At 50.0% G+C, this 17,377-nt stretch overlaps 1 protein-coding gene across 1 annotated transcript in view; it reads left to right on the top strand.

The window, feature by feature from the left end:
• The window catches only part of LOC123758453 (Protein kinase, cGMP-dependent at 21D), a 374,435-nt gene that overhangs the window by 194,216 nt on the left and 162,842 nt on the right, over positions 1-17,377 (top strand). Inside the window, exon 3 of the mRNA XM_069322688.1 lies at positions 11,676-12,513. Coding sequence (XP_069178789.1) covers positions 11,677-12,513 — 837 coding nt within the window. The 5' untranslated portion in view covers position 11,676. The remainder of the gene's footprint in view (positions 1-11,675; positions 12,514-17,377) is intronic.

A 17,377-nucleotide genomic window follows, 5' to 3' on the forward strand; every position in this document is an offset into this window, starting at 1 on the left:
AGGTTAAGGATACATAGGTTGATGGATACATTAATAGACGGATAGATGGACAGGAGGGAGTCCCGGGCAACGCCGGGTTTAAGTGGGTCTGTAACCTCTCCAAGTAACAGCCAGTTGGAGCCAGTTTATCACTACCACTCACAGTATGGTGTATGCCGGATGCCATGTTTAGGGGGAGAGCCGGATACCATGTTTGGGGGGAGCCGGATGCCGTGTTTAGGGGGAGCCGGATGCCGTGTTTGGGGGGAGCCGGATGCCGTGTTTGGGGGGAGCCGGATGCCGTGTTTAGGGGGAGCCGGATGCCGTGTTTAGGGGGAGCCGGATGCCATGTTTGGGGGGAGCCGGATGCCGTGTTTGGGGGGAGCCGGATGCCGTGTTTGGGGGGAGCCGGACGCCGTGTTTGGGGGGAGCCGGATGCCGTCTTTGGGGGGAGCCGGATGCCGTGTTTGGGGGGAGCCGGACGCCGTGTTTGGGGGGAGCCGGATGCCGTCTTTGGGGGGAGCCGGATGCCGTGTTTGGGGGGAGCCGGATGCCGTGTTTGGGGGGGAGCCGGATGACTACTGACTGGTAATTGAGAACATAAATGTTGACAGGTTCAGTCAGTTGAGAAATGAGCAGCGTCCATTTCAGTCTGCCGTATACCCCTGTATACTATGTATGGTGTATACCTCTGTATACATGTGAGCTTGGAGAGGTTGGCCTTTAGCTCTTGGGTCCCGCTTGACCATATCACACTTCTGGACGTGTACAGGTTTGGTTTGTATGTCTCAATGGTTTGGGGGCTCTGTGCTGGCGCTGCATATTGTAGAATTGGTCTGATGTATGTAGCATGCAGCGTTCTCAGTATAAACGGGAAGAATGGACTTTAGAATGCCTATTTTCGCCCTTCAGCTGCTGTTTATAGTCATGCAGATGCACACATGTGTGACCGTCGCTTGAAACAATCAAGTTATCCCGCGGCTGTGATGTGGAGAGTGGTGTGTGGTGGTGAGTGAGCACCACTGGTGGTGTGTGGTGGTGAGTGAGCACCACTGGTGGTGTGTGGTGGTGAGTGAGCACCACTGGTGGTGTGTGGTGGTGAGTGAGCACCACTGGTGGTGTGTGGTGGTGAGTGAGCACCACTGGTGGTGTGTAGTGGTGAGTGAGCACCACTGGTGGTGTGTAGTGGTGAGTGAGCACCACTGGTGGTGTGTGGTGGTGGTGAGTGAGCACCACTGGTGTTGTGTGGTGGTGAGTGAGCACCACTGGTGGTGTGTGGTGGTGAGTGAGCACCACTGGTGGTGTGTGGTGGTGAGTGAGCACCACTGGTGTTGTGTGGTGGTGAGTGAGCACCACTGGTGGTGTGTGGTGGTGAGTGAGCACCACTGGTGGTGTGTAGTCGGGGGGGGGGGGGGACTACACCCCAGGAGTGGGGGGGTAGGGTGGGGGTGGGGGACTGATGCAATTACTGTAAAAACACTAAGTTTGGGTTTAGGAGCGCGGGACCTGACTTCACACACGCTAACCAACCATCACAGTCTACAGGATCATACTGGGTGTTACCATACAAGCCAGATGGATGGTACTGTCATAGGAATGTGTAGAAAGGTATTGTAATAGGCACAGTGAAATTTCCATTGCATTTTGGGGGTCGTCCAACATCAGCGAGTTCGAATCCATGGCATGGCTCCAACCCTTTGACCAAGCAGTCGTCTAATGTGGAATTGTATATTACATAATTATATTGTACTAGTGGTCTGCGTCTTTAGTGTGCACTAGAAATGATAGCAGTTTGCAAGTCAGTTGATCTTAAAGAACTTTAGTTTTAGTACCAGCAGCTGGACATTTGAAAGCAATATGCTTAGTGTACAGTGTCATTGTGATATTTGTTCACTGTTCACAGTGTGAATGAGGCTTTTACTGTTGTTCATTCCATTGTGGAACATCTCTGAACTCTCGCCAGATTTAGTGTGCTTCTTCAAGTGGGATTTCATGCTGACGCTGCATACTCGAGGATTGGTCTCACGTATGCTATATATATAATATTTCGAAGGGTTCTTCATCTAGGTTTCTGACGGCTTTTCACATATTTACCACATAAGCTTCACATATTATTCCGCTAATTTGTGCCCCCCGCATCTGAGTCTATCTCGACACAGAGGTCTTTGTCGTTCTCTGAGGTCTTCTTTGGCTTGAACCTATATTCATAATTATATGTTTAAGTTACCACTACTTAAGTTACTATATCTTAACTCATTAACTTTACCTCTACTGCTAACATTGATATGATTCATACTTGACTGTTAAATGAACAAACCCACAAGGGCCGTGACGAGGATTCGAACCTTCGTCCGAGAGCATCTCAGACGCTGCCTTAATCGACTGAGCTACGACATGGTCAAAAGAGTTGAAACCAGAAGTTCTCCTGAACTTACTTGGATCCTGCAACCTCTCCGAGACACAAACCTCGATTTGTGAAGTTCAGGAGAACTTCTGGTTTCAATTCTTTTGACCATGTCGTAGCTCAGTCGATTAAGGCAGCGTCTTAATCGACGCTGCCTTAATCCTTGAGAGGAATGAGTCTATACCCTACGGGAGATCATTTACATATATCAGAAACAAGATAGGTCAGAGTACAGAGCCCTGTGGGACTCCACTGGTGACTTCACGCCAATCGGAGGTCTCACCCACCACCGTAACTCTCTGCTTCCTATTGCTTAGGTACTCCCTTATCCACTGGAGCGCCCTACCAGTGTGTGGGTACACGCACACACACACACACACACACGCACACTGTATCCTGTGTCAGGAGGCCAGACACAGGATACAGAATAGGAGATGAAGTACTTAATGAAACAGACAGAGAGAAAGATCTAGGAGTTGATATCACACCAAACCTGTCTCCTGAAGCCCACATAAAAAGAATAACGTCTGCGGCATATGCGAGGCTGGCTAACATCAGAACAGCGTTCAGGAACCTGTGTAAGGAATCATTCAGAATCTTGTACACCACATATGTAAGACCAATCCTGGAGTATGCGGCCCCAGCATGGAGCCCGTACCTTGTCAAGCACAAGACGAAGCTGGAAAAAGTTCAGATATGCCACTAGACTAGTCCCAGAACTAAGAGGCATGAGTTATGAGGAAAGGCTGCGGGAAATGCACCTTACGACACTGGAAGACAGAAGAGTAAGGGGAGACATGATCACAACCTACAAAATCCTCAGGGGAATCGACCGGGTAAACAAGGATGAACTATTCAACACTGGAGGGACGCGAACAAGGGGATACAGGTGGAAGCTGAGTACCCACATGAGCCACAGGGAGTTTAGAAGGAACTTTTTCAGTGTCAGAGTAGTTAACAGGTGGAATGCATTAGGCAGTGATGTGGTGGAGGCTGACTCCATACACAGTTTCAAGTGTAGATATGATAGAGCCCAATAGGCTCAGGAACCTGTACACCTGTTGATTGACGGTTGAGAGGCGCGACCAAAGAGCCAAAGCTCAACCCACGCAAGCACAACTAGGTGAGTACAACTAGGTGAGTACACACACACACACACATTGAAGTGCGTGCATGAGTGCGTGTGTGAGTGCGTGTGAGAAAGATGGTGGCCTGGGAGTGACGGGGCACATCACGAGTGCCCGGGGTACGGGATCATTGCCCAATATGTGCCGAGTGAAATGTATCCGACGTTACCTTGCCTCTATTATCATCCCCTCCTGGAGCTGGCTCTATTATCATCCCCTCCTGGAGCTGGCTCTATTATCATCCCCTCCTGGAGCTGGCTCTATTATCATCCCCTCCTGGAGCTGGCTCTATTATCATCCCCTCCTGGAGCTGGCTCTATTATCATCCCCTCCTGGAGCTGGCTCTATTATCATCCCCTCCTGGAGCTGGCTCTATTATCATCCCCTCCTGGAGCTGGCTCTATTATCATCCCCTCCTGGAGCCGGCTCTATTATCATCCCCCCCTGGAGCCGGCTCTATTATCATCCCCTCCTAGAGCTGGCTCTGTTATCATCCCCTCCTGGAGCTGGCTCTGTTATCATCCCCTCCTGGAGCTGGCTCTATTATCATCCCCTTTTGGAGCTGGCTCTATTATCATCCCCTCCTGGAGCCGGCTCTATTATCATCCCCTCCTGGAGCTGGCTCTATTATCATCCCCTCCTGGAGCCGGCTCTATTATCATCCCCCCCTGGAGCTGGCTCTGTTATCATCCCCTCCTAGAGCTGGCTCTGTTATCATCCCCTCCTGGAGCTGGCTCTATTATCATCCCCTTCTGGAGCTGGCTCTATTATCATCCCCTCCTGGAGCCGGCTCTATTATCATCCCCTCCTGGAGCTGGCTCTATTATCATCCCCCCCCTGGAGCTGGCTCTATTATCATCCCCTCCTGGAGCTGGCTCTATTATCATCCCCTCCTGGAGCCGGCTCTATTATCATCCCCCCCCCTGGAGCTGGCTCTATTATCATCCCCTCCTGGAGCTGGCTCTGTTATCATCCCCTCCTGGAGCTGGCTCTATTATCATCCCCTCCTGGAGCCGGCTCTATTATCATCCCCCCCTGGAGCTGGCTCTATTATCATCCCCTCCTGGAGCTGGCTCTGTTATCATCCCCTCCTGGAGCTGGCTCTATTATCATCCCCTCCTGGAGCCGGCTCTATTATCATCCCCCCCCTGGAGCTGGCTCTATTATCATCCCCTCCTGGAGCCGGCTCTATTATCATCCCCTACTGGAGCTGGCTCTATTATCATCCCCTCCTGGAGCTGGCTCTATTATCATCCCTACCTGGAGCTGGCTCTATTATCACCCCCTCCTGGAGCTGGCTCTATTATCACCCCCCTGGAGCCGGCTCTTTCCAGCTCTGCAGGTTGTCATGGGCCCGGTGGCTCAGCGTCTCAAGGACCTGACTCACAATCTCTTCATCTTAAAAACACCCAGGTTTTCTTAGATGTTTAAATCATGTGGTTCATTACCACACCTGGTCCTCCAGGTGTGGTTCATTACCACACCTGGTCCTCCAGGTGTGGTGGAGTAATCAAGCGGGTAATTCATGTGCTGTAAGAGTAGTTACGGGGTTGTTAGAGACATTGTTAAGGTGTTATGTAAGAGTGGGAGGCCTTGACCTGGCCTTTCTCTGGTGTCTTCACGGGTAGACTGTGGTACACCCCCCTATACCCCTTCTACACCCTCTCTATACCCCCCTACACCTCCCTACACCCCTCTACACCCCTCTACACCCCCTCTACACCCCTCTACACCCCACTACACCCCTCTACACCCCTCTAAACCCTTGTACACCCCTTTACACCCCTCTACACCCTCCTATACACCTCTACACATCCCCTACACCCCTCTACACCCCCCTACACCCCCTCTACACCCCCTCTACACCCCTCTACACCCCCTCTACACCCCCTCTACACCCCCTACACCCCACTACACCACTCTACACTCCCTCTACACCCCTCTACACCCCTCTACATCCCCTACACCCCACTACACCCCATTACACCCCTCTACACCCCTCTACACCCCCTCTACACCCCCTCTACACCCCTCTACACCCCACTACACCCCTCTACACCCCTCTACACCCCACTACACCCCTCTACACCCCCTCTACACCCCCCTACACCCCCTAAACCCCACTACACCCCTCTACACCCCCTCTACACCCCCTACACCCCACTACACCCCTCTACACCCCCTCTACACCCCCTACACCCCACTACACCCCCCTACAGCCCTCTACACCCCCCTACACCCTTCTACACCCCTCTACACCCCCCTACACCCTTCTACACCCCTCTACACCCCCCTACACCCCTCTACACCCCCCTACACCCTTCTACACCCCTCTACACCCCCCTACACCCCTCTACACCCCCCTACACCCTTCTACACCCCTCTACACCCCCCTACACCCCCTCTACACCCCCCTACACCCTTCTACACCCCTCTACACCCCCCTACACCCCTCTACACCCCCCTACACCCCCATCCCCTGGGAAGGTTACTGTGTTCAGAGCTGTTATGTATATGCTCTGTGTAGTATACCCAGTGGTGCTATGTGTATGTTCTATGTATATTGTGTGTATTTTTCCTTAGTTGACTCGTATGTGTTCGTATGGATGTGTATAGTTATGTGTATATTAATTTTATTGTATAAAGTTACTTGGTTATAAATCACGAACATTAAAAAATAGTTTATCTTAGAAGTGATAAAGTTGTTATAACTCCGGCGAGTCTGGTGAGGAGGGCGAGGAGGCTGTGGGCGTTCCCTCTCTGGATCACCACACTGAGGCGCTGAGGGAAGAATGGAAACATGCTGCTTTTGGGTCTCTTGTAACTTCGATGAGCCTAGAACCCAGATCCTGGTGAAAGTTCCTGGCAATCTCTCCTCTTGGACCAAGGGTTTGGGAGGCTATAGGAACCAAGTTGTACCGCGGTGATCTATTTCACTGTAGTTGTTAGTTTTGTGTGTGGCCGCGGCTCTTGCTTAACCAGCAGGGAGGGTGATGTATATGGCTGCCACGCTTGTGATGATGTCGGGGCTCAATGTCTCCGCGGCCCGGTCTCCTGGTTCCTGGACTGGTCAACCAGGCTGTTGGAGGCGGCTGCTCGCAGCCTCACGTATGAGTCACAGCCTGGTTGATCAGGTATCCTTTGGAGGTGTTTGTCAAGTTCTCTCTTGAACACTGTGAGGGGTCGGCCAGTTATGTCCCTTATGTGTAGTGGAAGCGTGTTGAACAGTCTCGGGCCTCTGATGTTGATAGTTCTCTCTTGAACACTGTGAGGGGTCGGCCAGTTATGTCCCTTATGTGTAGTGGAAGCGTGTTGAACAGTCTCGGGCCTCTGATGTTGATAGTTCTCTCTTGAACACTGTGAGGGGTCGGCCAGTTATGTGTAGTGGAAGCGTGTTGAACAGTAGACACACAAGCCAAGGTAGAATATACAAGTATAGTCTCATACCAGTGGCCTGCCATTCCTCCACAGAGATTTGTATTTGCACCTGGTCGACTAGTGGAAAGGGCAGAATTATGGAACATTAAAAAACGAAGCGCTCTCTCTCTGCTGGACACTTGGCAGAGGCAAGGTTCCTCTTAATGATGCTGATTTTGTCAAGCCTTGTGTGCCATCCCTTGGGTTTCCTGCAGTGTGGCGCATGCAACCTGTATTCATCTGCTTCTGCCTCATCGCAAATACACTTACATACAGTGTGGCTTGGAGAAGCAAGGTGGAGAGCCGCTACAATATGGAGGTGGTGAGGCAAGACGGCCGCCTGCTACAAACATAAGGACCACCAAAACTACATCCTGTGCATGGAACACGAGAATAGTCATTGAGCATCTTTGCTGTTTCTAGAAAAGCTTCAACTTCTTCGTCCTCAATGGAGTTGTTTATACTGCATTGTTGGCTCTTCATAGAGCCAACAATGCTGGGTTGTCACTGCGTGCTGGGGCTGCCAGGGTATCCCATTGTGTGGGGCATTCTGCGGAGCTGTGATCATGTGATTCACCAAAATTATCACGTAGAATTACCTTGACCAGGTCATGTGAAACAGAGGAGGAAGTTAAGAAGGCTAGAACATCAATCTGGGCGCCTATGCTGACACAAAGGCCACCGAGTCTGACAGGAAAGTGGCTTACTTCCTCTGAAAGTAATAAAGACTAATGTTGGGAAGGGAGAGGCATCTAGTGATAAAATACATCATGAGCATAGTTGTCATTAATCCTAATCCAGCCTCCTTAGATCAGTTATTTATTTTCCAAGGATCTCGTCAACGTCGCAGCGTGTGGGACGAGCGCTGAGGAGAGTGCTGTCTGCAGGCTTGATTATATGATGTAGTTTACTGTTTTCATGATTGAGTTCGAGGAAACTTTCATACTTGGGGTTTAGGAAGAGGTGTAGGTTGTCTCCAGTAATTTTCCCCATGTCCTCCAAGAGGGAATCTATAGAAGCGGCTCTGGTGCTGTTGTCGAAAAAGGCTCAGATTTACGAAGCAGTTACGCAAGCACTTACGAACCTGTGCATCTTTTCTCAATCTTTGGCGGCTTTGTTTACAATTATTAAACAGTTAATGAACTCCGAAGCACCAGGAGGCTGTTTATAACAATGACAACAGTTGATTGGCAAGTTTTCATGCTTGTAAACTGTTTAATAAATGTAACCAAAGCCGTCAAAGATTGAGGAAAGATGTACACGTTCGTAAGTGCTTGCGTAACTGCTTCGTGAATCTGGGCCCTAATACTGAACTCTCACTGGACAAACGTTTGGTGATTTAGTGAACTATTGTGACTTCAGTAGTGTACAAATAGAACTAAGAATAGTTCAGTCTAAGAATTTAGACCGTAGCAACCTTGCTCGGTACTCGGTACACCAGAAGATAAGAATTTAAATACAATAAATATACGAAGTTTAAGTACAAACTGATATCTATAATTTTAATATGTTTACATCCATATTGGGTGAACGTTGTAGGTTATCTTGAGATGATTTCGGGGCTTTAGTGTCCCCGCGGCCCGGTCCTCGACCAGGCCTCCACCCCCAGGAAGCAGCCCGTGACAGCTGACTAACACCCAGGTACCTATTTTACTGCTAGGTAATAGATTTACCTAGCAGGATTTACAGTTTTTTTTACACATAGCTGCATGTTGCCTTGTCTTGCTCGGGAGTAAGACAACATCACTGGTACTGGGGTCGAGTGATTGACTTAGCGGTTCAAGAACATTGCAGAAAAACTCCTTGTTCTTCAAGCGACGACACGTTACATTAGCAGGATGCTTGGGGTCATTGTTCTGTGCTCCAGTGACGTGGTTGGCTGGCTGGTTCGCATCAACAACGATGATTCTGAGGATGTTTGGTAATTGGGTAGAAAGCAATTCTGAAGGAGTCGAACCCAGGCGGCCAGTGAAACATTTCACTGACAGTCGAGTACCATAGCACCACTGTGGCTTCCACCACCACCTTTAGCACCGTCGTTCTGACAGTGTTGGAATGTCCTGCTTGTACACATGTGCTGTTGCACATGTGGAAGGTGTTAAATCAGTCATTCTAAGACAAGTCTCTATATTATATTCATTAACACGATTTTTTTTTTAATTTTGCCCCGAGGGACGAGTTTATTGGGCAGCGTCACCCATCCTGTGAGTGGACACACCGCCATAGTGACAGTATTGGGCAGCGTCACCCATCCTGTGAGTGGACACACCGCCATAGTGACAGTATTGGGCAGCGCTACTCATCCTGTGAGTGGACACACCGCCATAGTGACAGTATTGGGCAGCGTCACTCATCCTGTGAGTGGACACACCGCCATAGTGACAGTATTGGGCAGCGTCACCCATCCTGTGAGTGGACACACCGCCATAGTGACAGTATTGGGCAGCGCCACTCATCCTGTGAGTGGTCACACCGCCATAGTGACAGTATTGGGCAGCGCCACTCATCCTGTGAGTGGACACACCGCCATAGTGACAGTATTGGGCAGCGTCACTCATCCTGTGAGTGGACACACCGCCATAGTGACAGTATTGGGCAGCGCCACTCATCCTGTGAGTGGACACACCGCCATAGTGACAGTATTGGGTAGCACCACTCATCCTGTGAGTGGACACACTGCCATAGTGACAGTATTGGGCAGCGCCACTCATCCTGTGAGTGGACACACCGCCATAGTGACAGTATTGGGCAGCGTCACCCATCCTGTGAGTGGACACACCGCCATAGTGACAGTATTGGGCAGCGTCACCCATCCTGTGAGTGGACACACCGCCATAGTGACAGTATTGGGCAGCGCCACTCATCCTGTGAGTGGACACACCGCCATAGTGACAGTATTGGGCAGCGCCACTCATCCTGTGAGTGGACACACCGCCATAGTGACAGTATTGGGCAGCGTCACTCATCCTGTGAGTGGACACACCGCCATAGTGACAGTATTGGGCAGCGTCACTCATCCTGTGAGTGAACACACCGCCATAGTGACAGTATTGGGCAGCGTCACTCATCCTGTGAGTGGACACACCGCCATAGTGACAGTATTGGGCAGCGCCACTCATCCTGTGAGTGGACACACCGCCATAGTGACAGTATTGGGCAGCGTCACTCATCCTGTGAGTGAACACACCGCCATAGTGACAGTATTGGGCAGCGCCACTCATCCTGTGAGTGGACACACCGCCATAGTGACAGTATTGGGCAGCGCCACTCATCCTGTGAGTGGACACACCGCCATAGTGACAGTATTGGGCAGCGTCACTCATCCTGTGAGTGAACACACCGCCATAGTGACAGTATTGGGCAGCGCCACTCATCCTGTGAGTGGACACACCGCCATAGTGACAGTATTGGGCAGCGTCACTCATCCTGTGAGTGAACACACCGCCATAGTGACAGTATTGGGCAGCGCCACTCATCCTGTGAGTGGACACACCGCCATAGCAGCATGTACAACACTCCCCAATAGGAAGAAAACCCGCTGGGTGGTTCACCCTGTCACTTGTACCAGGGGAAATTGACCAATTAGCTTTACGTTAAATGGTAAAAGTGGATTAAAGCCTCAATCCCGCCTCTTACCATTATAGTACCAATAGCTACTATTTAGTCAAACGTACAAAAATGGTCGGTTATAGTCATTAATGATCACGTTCTGTACTAGTCATATAGTTAAGGTTATCTACATAAGATAACTAATCTTAAACATTCGTAGGCCTAATATAGCACATATGTTATATTAGGCCTAAGATAGCGTATATTAGGCCTAAGATAGCGTGTATTAGGGGCAAAGATAGCGTGTATTAGGGCTAAGATAGCGTGTATTAGGGCTAAGATAGCGAGTATTAGGGGTTAAGATAGCGTGTATTAGGGGCTAAGATAGCGTGTATTAGGGCTAAGATAGCGTGTATTAGGCTTAAGATAGTGTGTATTAGGGCTAAGATAGCATGTATTAGGGCTAAGATAGCATGTATTAGGGCTAAGATAGCGTGTATTAGGCCTAAGATAGCGTGTATTAGGCCTATGATAGCGTGCATTTGGGCTAAGATAGCGTGTATTAGGGCTAAGATAACGTGCATTAGGGCTAAGATAGCGTGTATTAGGCCTAAGATAGTGTGTATTAGGCCTAAGATAGCGTGTATTAGGGCTAAGATAGCGTGCATTAGGGCTAAGATAGCGTGCATTAGGGCTAAGATAGCGTGTATTAGGGCTAAGATAGGGTGTATTAGGGGCTAAGATTGCGTGTATTAGGGTTAAGATAGCGTGTATTAGGGCTAAGATAGCGTGTATTAGGGCTAAGATAGGGTGTATTAGGGGCTAAGATAGCGTGCATTAGGGCTAAGATAGCGTGCATTAGGGCTAAGATAGCGTGTATTAGGCCTAAGATAGCGTGTATTAGGGCTAAGATAGCGTGCATCAGGGCTAAGATAGCGTGTATTAGGGGCTAAGATAGCGTGTATTAGGGCTAAGATAGCGTTTATTATACCTAAGATAGCGTGTATTAGACCTAAGATAGCGTGTATTAGACCTAAGATAGCATGTATTAGACCTAAGATAGCGTGTGTTAGACCTAAGATAGCGTGTATTAGGGCTAAGATAGCGTGTACGGGTTGAGTAGGCTTTTGAGCCACTCGCCATTTTCTATAGATCAGAAGATGTGTGTGAGGTGTAACTAAGGTATTGTTGTGTTCCAGGATGGCGAGTGAGGAGTACCCGGACACTGTGAGGGAGATGAGTCGCCTCCTGCAGAAGGCCGCCCTCACACAGGACGCCCACACGCCCCCAGACACTCCCCCCGCCCACACGCCCACGCCCCCGGAGTCCCCCGCCCACACGCCCCCGCCCTGCCACGAGGGTGGACACCCTCAGGCCGGGGACGACTCTGGCGGCCAAGTGGGTGGCGCCACAGAGGAAGTGGGTGGGTGTAGCGAAGTGGGCGGCGCCACAGAGGAAGTGGGTGGGTGTAACGAGGTGGGCGGCGCCACAGAGGAAGTGGGCGGCGCCACAGAGGTAGCGGGCGGGTGTAGCGAGGTGGGCGGCGCCACAGAGGAAGTGGGCGGGTGTAGCGGAGTGGGCGGCGTCAGCAGTGTGGCGCTGCCGGCTAGCGAGAGTGGACCAGTCAGTCTCTCTCAGATCTTGGGCCGGTCTGTGTATACCCCCGTCACCCCTCACCTGTGTCCCCTCACCCCCGCCCCCCCGCCCCTCACCCCTCACCCCGCCCCCTCTCCGCCCTCACCCATGCCGGTGGCTACCATGGGCAACGGCACGTCAGGGCAGGCGGCCGCCCACGCCCACCATGGGGTCAACCCAGGGGGGCCGGACCCCGCTGGGAATGGACGTACTGCCGCCAAAGCTGTGTACCCCGAAGACTATAACTACCTCAAGGGCCTCGTGCCCGAGCTCAAGGCTGAGGTCCGTGAGCGGGACGTCAAGATCAACATGCTGGAGGCTGACACCCTGGACCTCAGACGTCAGCTTAAGAGGAAGACGGAACAGCTTAACAAGCTTCAGAGAGAAGTCCATAAGCTCAAGGTGAGTCCTACACTCTCTGTCTCATCTCTATCGTCTATCTTCCTTATTATCTCTGTTTATATCTCTCCTGTCTCACGATACGCAGTCACAGTTCAGTTCCTGTGACAGGTAAGTCCACTACGGGCTCGCTATAGACTGTGCTACTTGCAACTTTTGGTTCCTAGTAGTTGAATCTGTAACAATAGCAAGAACAGCTTCACTATGCTGCTACAGCTTCCTCACCTCTCATTACCTGTTTCTCTACCTTGCCGTGTGTGTGTGTGTGTGTGTGTGTGTGTGTGTGTGTGTGTGTGTGTGTGTGTGTGTGTGTGTGTGTGTGTGTGTGTGTGTGTGTACTCACCTAGTTGTGTTTGTGGGGGTTGAGCTCTGGCTCTTTGGTCCCGCCTCTCAACCGTCAATCAACTGGTGTACAGGTTCCTGAGCCTATTGGGCTCTATCATATCTACACTTGAAGCTGTGTATGGAGTCAGCCTCCACCACATCACTGCCTAATGCATTCCATTTGTCAACCACTCTGACACTGAAAAAATTCTTTCTAATATCTCTATGGCTCATTTGGGCACTCAGTTTCCACCTGTGTCCCCTTGTTCGTGTGCCCCTTGTGTTAAATAGTCTGCCTTTATCTACCCTATCAATTCCTTTGAGAATCTTATATGTGGTGATCATGTCCCCTCTAACTCTTCTGTCTCCCAATGACGTGAGGTTTAATTCCCGTAGTCTCTCCTCGTAGTTCATACCTCTCAGCTCGGGTACTAGTCTGGTGGGGAAACCTTTGAACCTTTTCCAGTTTAGTCTTATGTTTGACTAGATATGGACTCCATGCTGGGGCTGCATACTCCAGGATTGGTCTGACATATGTGGTATATAATGTTCTGAATGATTTCTTACACAAGTTTCTAAATGCGTTCTTATATTGGCCAACCTGGCATATGCCGCTGATGTTATCCTCTTGATATGAGCTTCAGGGGACAGGTCTGGCGTGATATCAACCCCCAGGTCTTTCTTTCTCTGACTCTTGAAGTATTTCATCTCCCAAATGATACCTTGTATCTGGCGTCCTGCTCCCTACAACTATCTTCATTACATTACATTTGCTTGTCAGTCAGGCAAGATTTACTCTCCCTGAACCCATGTTGATGGGTTGTCACGAAGTTCCTTCTCTCCAGATGTGTTACTAGGTTTTTTCTCACGGTCTTCTCCATCACCTTGCATGGTATACAAGTCAAGGACACTGGCCTGTAGTTCAGTGCCTCTTGTCTGTCACCCTTTTTGTATATTGGGACCACATTCGCCGTCTTCCATATTTCTGGTAGGTCTCCCGTCTCCAGTGACGTACTATACACTTCAGATAAGAGAGTGGCAAGCAAAGTGCCTCTGCACACTCTTTCAATACCCATGGTGAGACTCCGTCTGGACCAACAGCCTTTCTCACGCCCAGATCCAACAGGTGTCTCTTGACCTCCTCTCTCGTAATTTTGAACCTTTCCAAGGCGCCTGGTTGACTGCCACCTCTCCTAGCGCAGTGACCTCACCTTGTTCTATTGTGAAGACCGCCTGGAACCTCTTGTTGAGTACTTCACACTCCTCTTTGTCATTCTCTGTGTACCTGTCCTCACCTGTTCTAAGTTTCATCACCTGTTCCTTCTCTGTTGTTTTCTTCTGATGTGACTGTGGAGTAGCTTTGGTTCAGTCTTGGCTTTGTTTGCTATATCATTTTCATAACTTTTCTCTGCTTCTCTTCTCACCCTGACGTACTCATTCCTGGTTCTCTGGTATCTCTCTCTGCTTTCTGGTGTTCTGTTATTCCGGAAGTTCCTCCACGCCCTTATATTTAGTTCCTTTGCTTCCATACATGCCCTATTATACCATGGATTCTTCTTTTGCTTCTCGAATTTTTCCCTTTGGGCCGGGATGAACCTGTTTACTGCCTCCTGACACTTTTGGCTGACATAGTCCATCATATCTTGTACAGACTTATCTCTGAGGTCTGTGTTCCGTGGTATTCTCCCTTCTATATATATATGGTCTCCCCCTTCTATATATATATATATATATATATATATATATATATATATATATATATATATATATATATATTGGAGGGGGGGACAGGGAGGGAAAGGGGGGAGGGGGGCATAGTGGGAATGGGGGAGAAGTAGCAGGGTGGGTATGGGGTGAGGTGGAGGGAGGGGTGGCTGAGCATTTGAGGGGGGGGGGCAGGAAGGGTTTGGGGTAGGGGAGGTTTCTATGCAGAGGAGGGTGATAGAGTTTCCCTCCCCTCTGGTGTTGCTGGGATGCTGGTTGTGGCTTCCCCCCTCACTTCTGGGAATGTTACGTTGGAGGCTGTGATTTCCTGATTTTCTCCTCTCACCCTGCGCTTCTTCCTTGCTTCTGCCACCATGGCTCTCTCCTCCCTCGTCATGTTCCTCTGGAGGAATACTTTTTTTAATTCTCCCACATGTTGCAATTGGCTCTTCCTTGCTAGAATATTGTACTTTGATGTCTCGTTTGCAAACACTATCTTTAACATGCCGTCTCTGTCCTTGTTGTACCAGCCGAACCTGAAAACCTTCTCAATGTTATGTTCAGCTCCTTCCATCTCTAGCTCCTTTAGTATTTCATTCACTGCCGCTCTGTCCTTATCATTCTATTCTGTCCTCTTGGAGCCTTCCTGCTCTTTAATACCCACAGCAACCACTGATCTTTTTCTTTCCAGTAGCTGACTAGTGGCCTTTGCTGCCTCCTGTGAGGTGGCTGCTTCCATGGCTACCTCCCTCACTGTGGACATTACTTCCTTGTTCTTTTTTTAGCATTTCTGCAAGTGTTGCTTGTACTATGGCAGTCCCTTCCAATGTACTATTTTCATCTTCTCTTTGAATGATTATCTGAGCCTCCGTCTCAGTATTGTTATCTTTAAGGGTTTTAATCTCCTCCTTTGCTGCTGTCAGCTCACTTTGTAGGATGCTTATTGTCTTATTCATTTCTTGCATCTCCCTCCTGATATCTTCCCATACTTGGGTGAACATTGCCTTCATTTGGTCACATTTTTTTCCTGTGCCCTTTGTGCTTCTTGCTGCCATGTTTGTCCCTTTTCCTGCTATGTTGTGATAGGGTTTGCCAAGAGGGGGGCAGAGAGGGAGAGAGAGAGAGAGAGGGTGAGAGAGGGAGAAGGGGGAGTGAAAGGAAGCGAGAGAGAGAGTGAGAAAGGGTGAGTGTGTGTGTGCAAGTGTGTATATATGGTCAGTTGTAGGGGAGGGGGGAGTGTGTGAGAGTGAGAGGGTGTGCGTGTGTGTGTGTATTCACGTAGTTGTGTTTGCGGGAGTTGAGCTCTGCTCTTTCGGCCCGCCTCTCAACTGTCAATCAATCAACTGTTATTACTATTTTTCACACACACACACACACACACAGGAGGCAGCCCGTAACAGCTGTCTAACTCCCAGGTACCTATTTCCTACTAAGTAAACAGATGCATCAGGGATGAAAGAAACTGCACCCATTGTTTTTCACCGGCGCCGGGAATCGAACCCCGGACCACAGAATTACGTGTCGACCGTGCTGTCCACTCAGCCACAGGCGCCCCTGTGTGTGTATACATGTGTGTGTATGTGTGTGTGTGTGTGTGTGCAGAGAGGTGTACTAGACTATTAATACACAGAGTGTGTGCCACCACAGTGACTGGGCAGTGAAGGGGGGGGGGGGGGTTGAGAGAGAGAGTGAGGAGGGCTGTTGACCATACTAATCATCGTTACCTACACCCCCCCCCTCGTTAACTCCCCTTAATCACCCACGACGTCTAATGATGTCTTGAACACAAGAATACACACTACTGCTGAACGCCCATTGGTCCATACGAGACAGTGGCTATATATATTTAGACAATCCAAGTTCATTTACACCACACTTGCCACCACACTACTGTGACACCACCACACTACTGTGACACCACCACACTACTGTGACACCACCACACTACTGTGACACCACCACACTACTGTGACCCCACCACACTACTGTGACACCACCACACTACTGTGACACCACCACACTACTGTGACACCACCACACTACTGTGACACCACCACACTACTGTGACCCCACCACACTACTGTGACACCACCACACTACTGTGACACCACCACACTACTGTGACACCACCACACTACTGTGACACCACCACACTACTGTGACCCCACCACACTACTGTGACACCACCACACTACTGTGACACCACCACACTACTGTGACACCACCACACTACTGTGACACCACCACACTACTGTGACACCACCACACTACTGTGACACCACCACACTACTGTGACACCACCACACTACTGTGACCCCACCACACTACTGTGACACCACCACACTACTGTGACACCACCACACTACTGTGACACCACCACACTACTGTGACACCACCACACTACTGTGACCCCACCACACTACTGTGACCCCACCACACTACTGTGACACCACCACACTACTGTGACACCACCACACTACTGTGACACCACCACACTACTGTGACACCACCACACTACTGTGACACCACCACACTACTGTGACACCACCACACTACTGTGACCCCACCACACTACTGTGACACCACCACACTACTGTGACACCACCACACTACTGTGACACCACCACACTACTGTGACACCACCACACTACTGTGACACCACCACACTACTGTGACACCACCACACTACTGTGACACCACCACACTACTGTGACACCACCACACTACTGTGTGGTGGTACTGTGGCACTGTAATATTAGCAGTAATATGGATTATGAACCACTACACAACCCCTGTCTCTCTCTCTCTCCGTCCCTCACACTATATTAAGAACCATTGT

This window comes from Procambarus clarkii, chromosome 11, assembly GCF_040958095.1.
Source record: "Procambarus clarkii isolate CNS0578487 chromosome 11, FALCON_Pclarkii_2.0, whole genome shotgun sequence".
Lineage (NCBI taxonomy): Eukaryota > Metazoa > Arthropoda > Malacostraca > Decapoda > Cambaridae > Procambarus > Procambarus clarkii.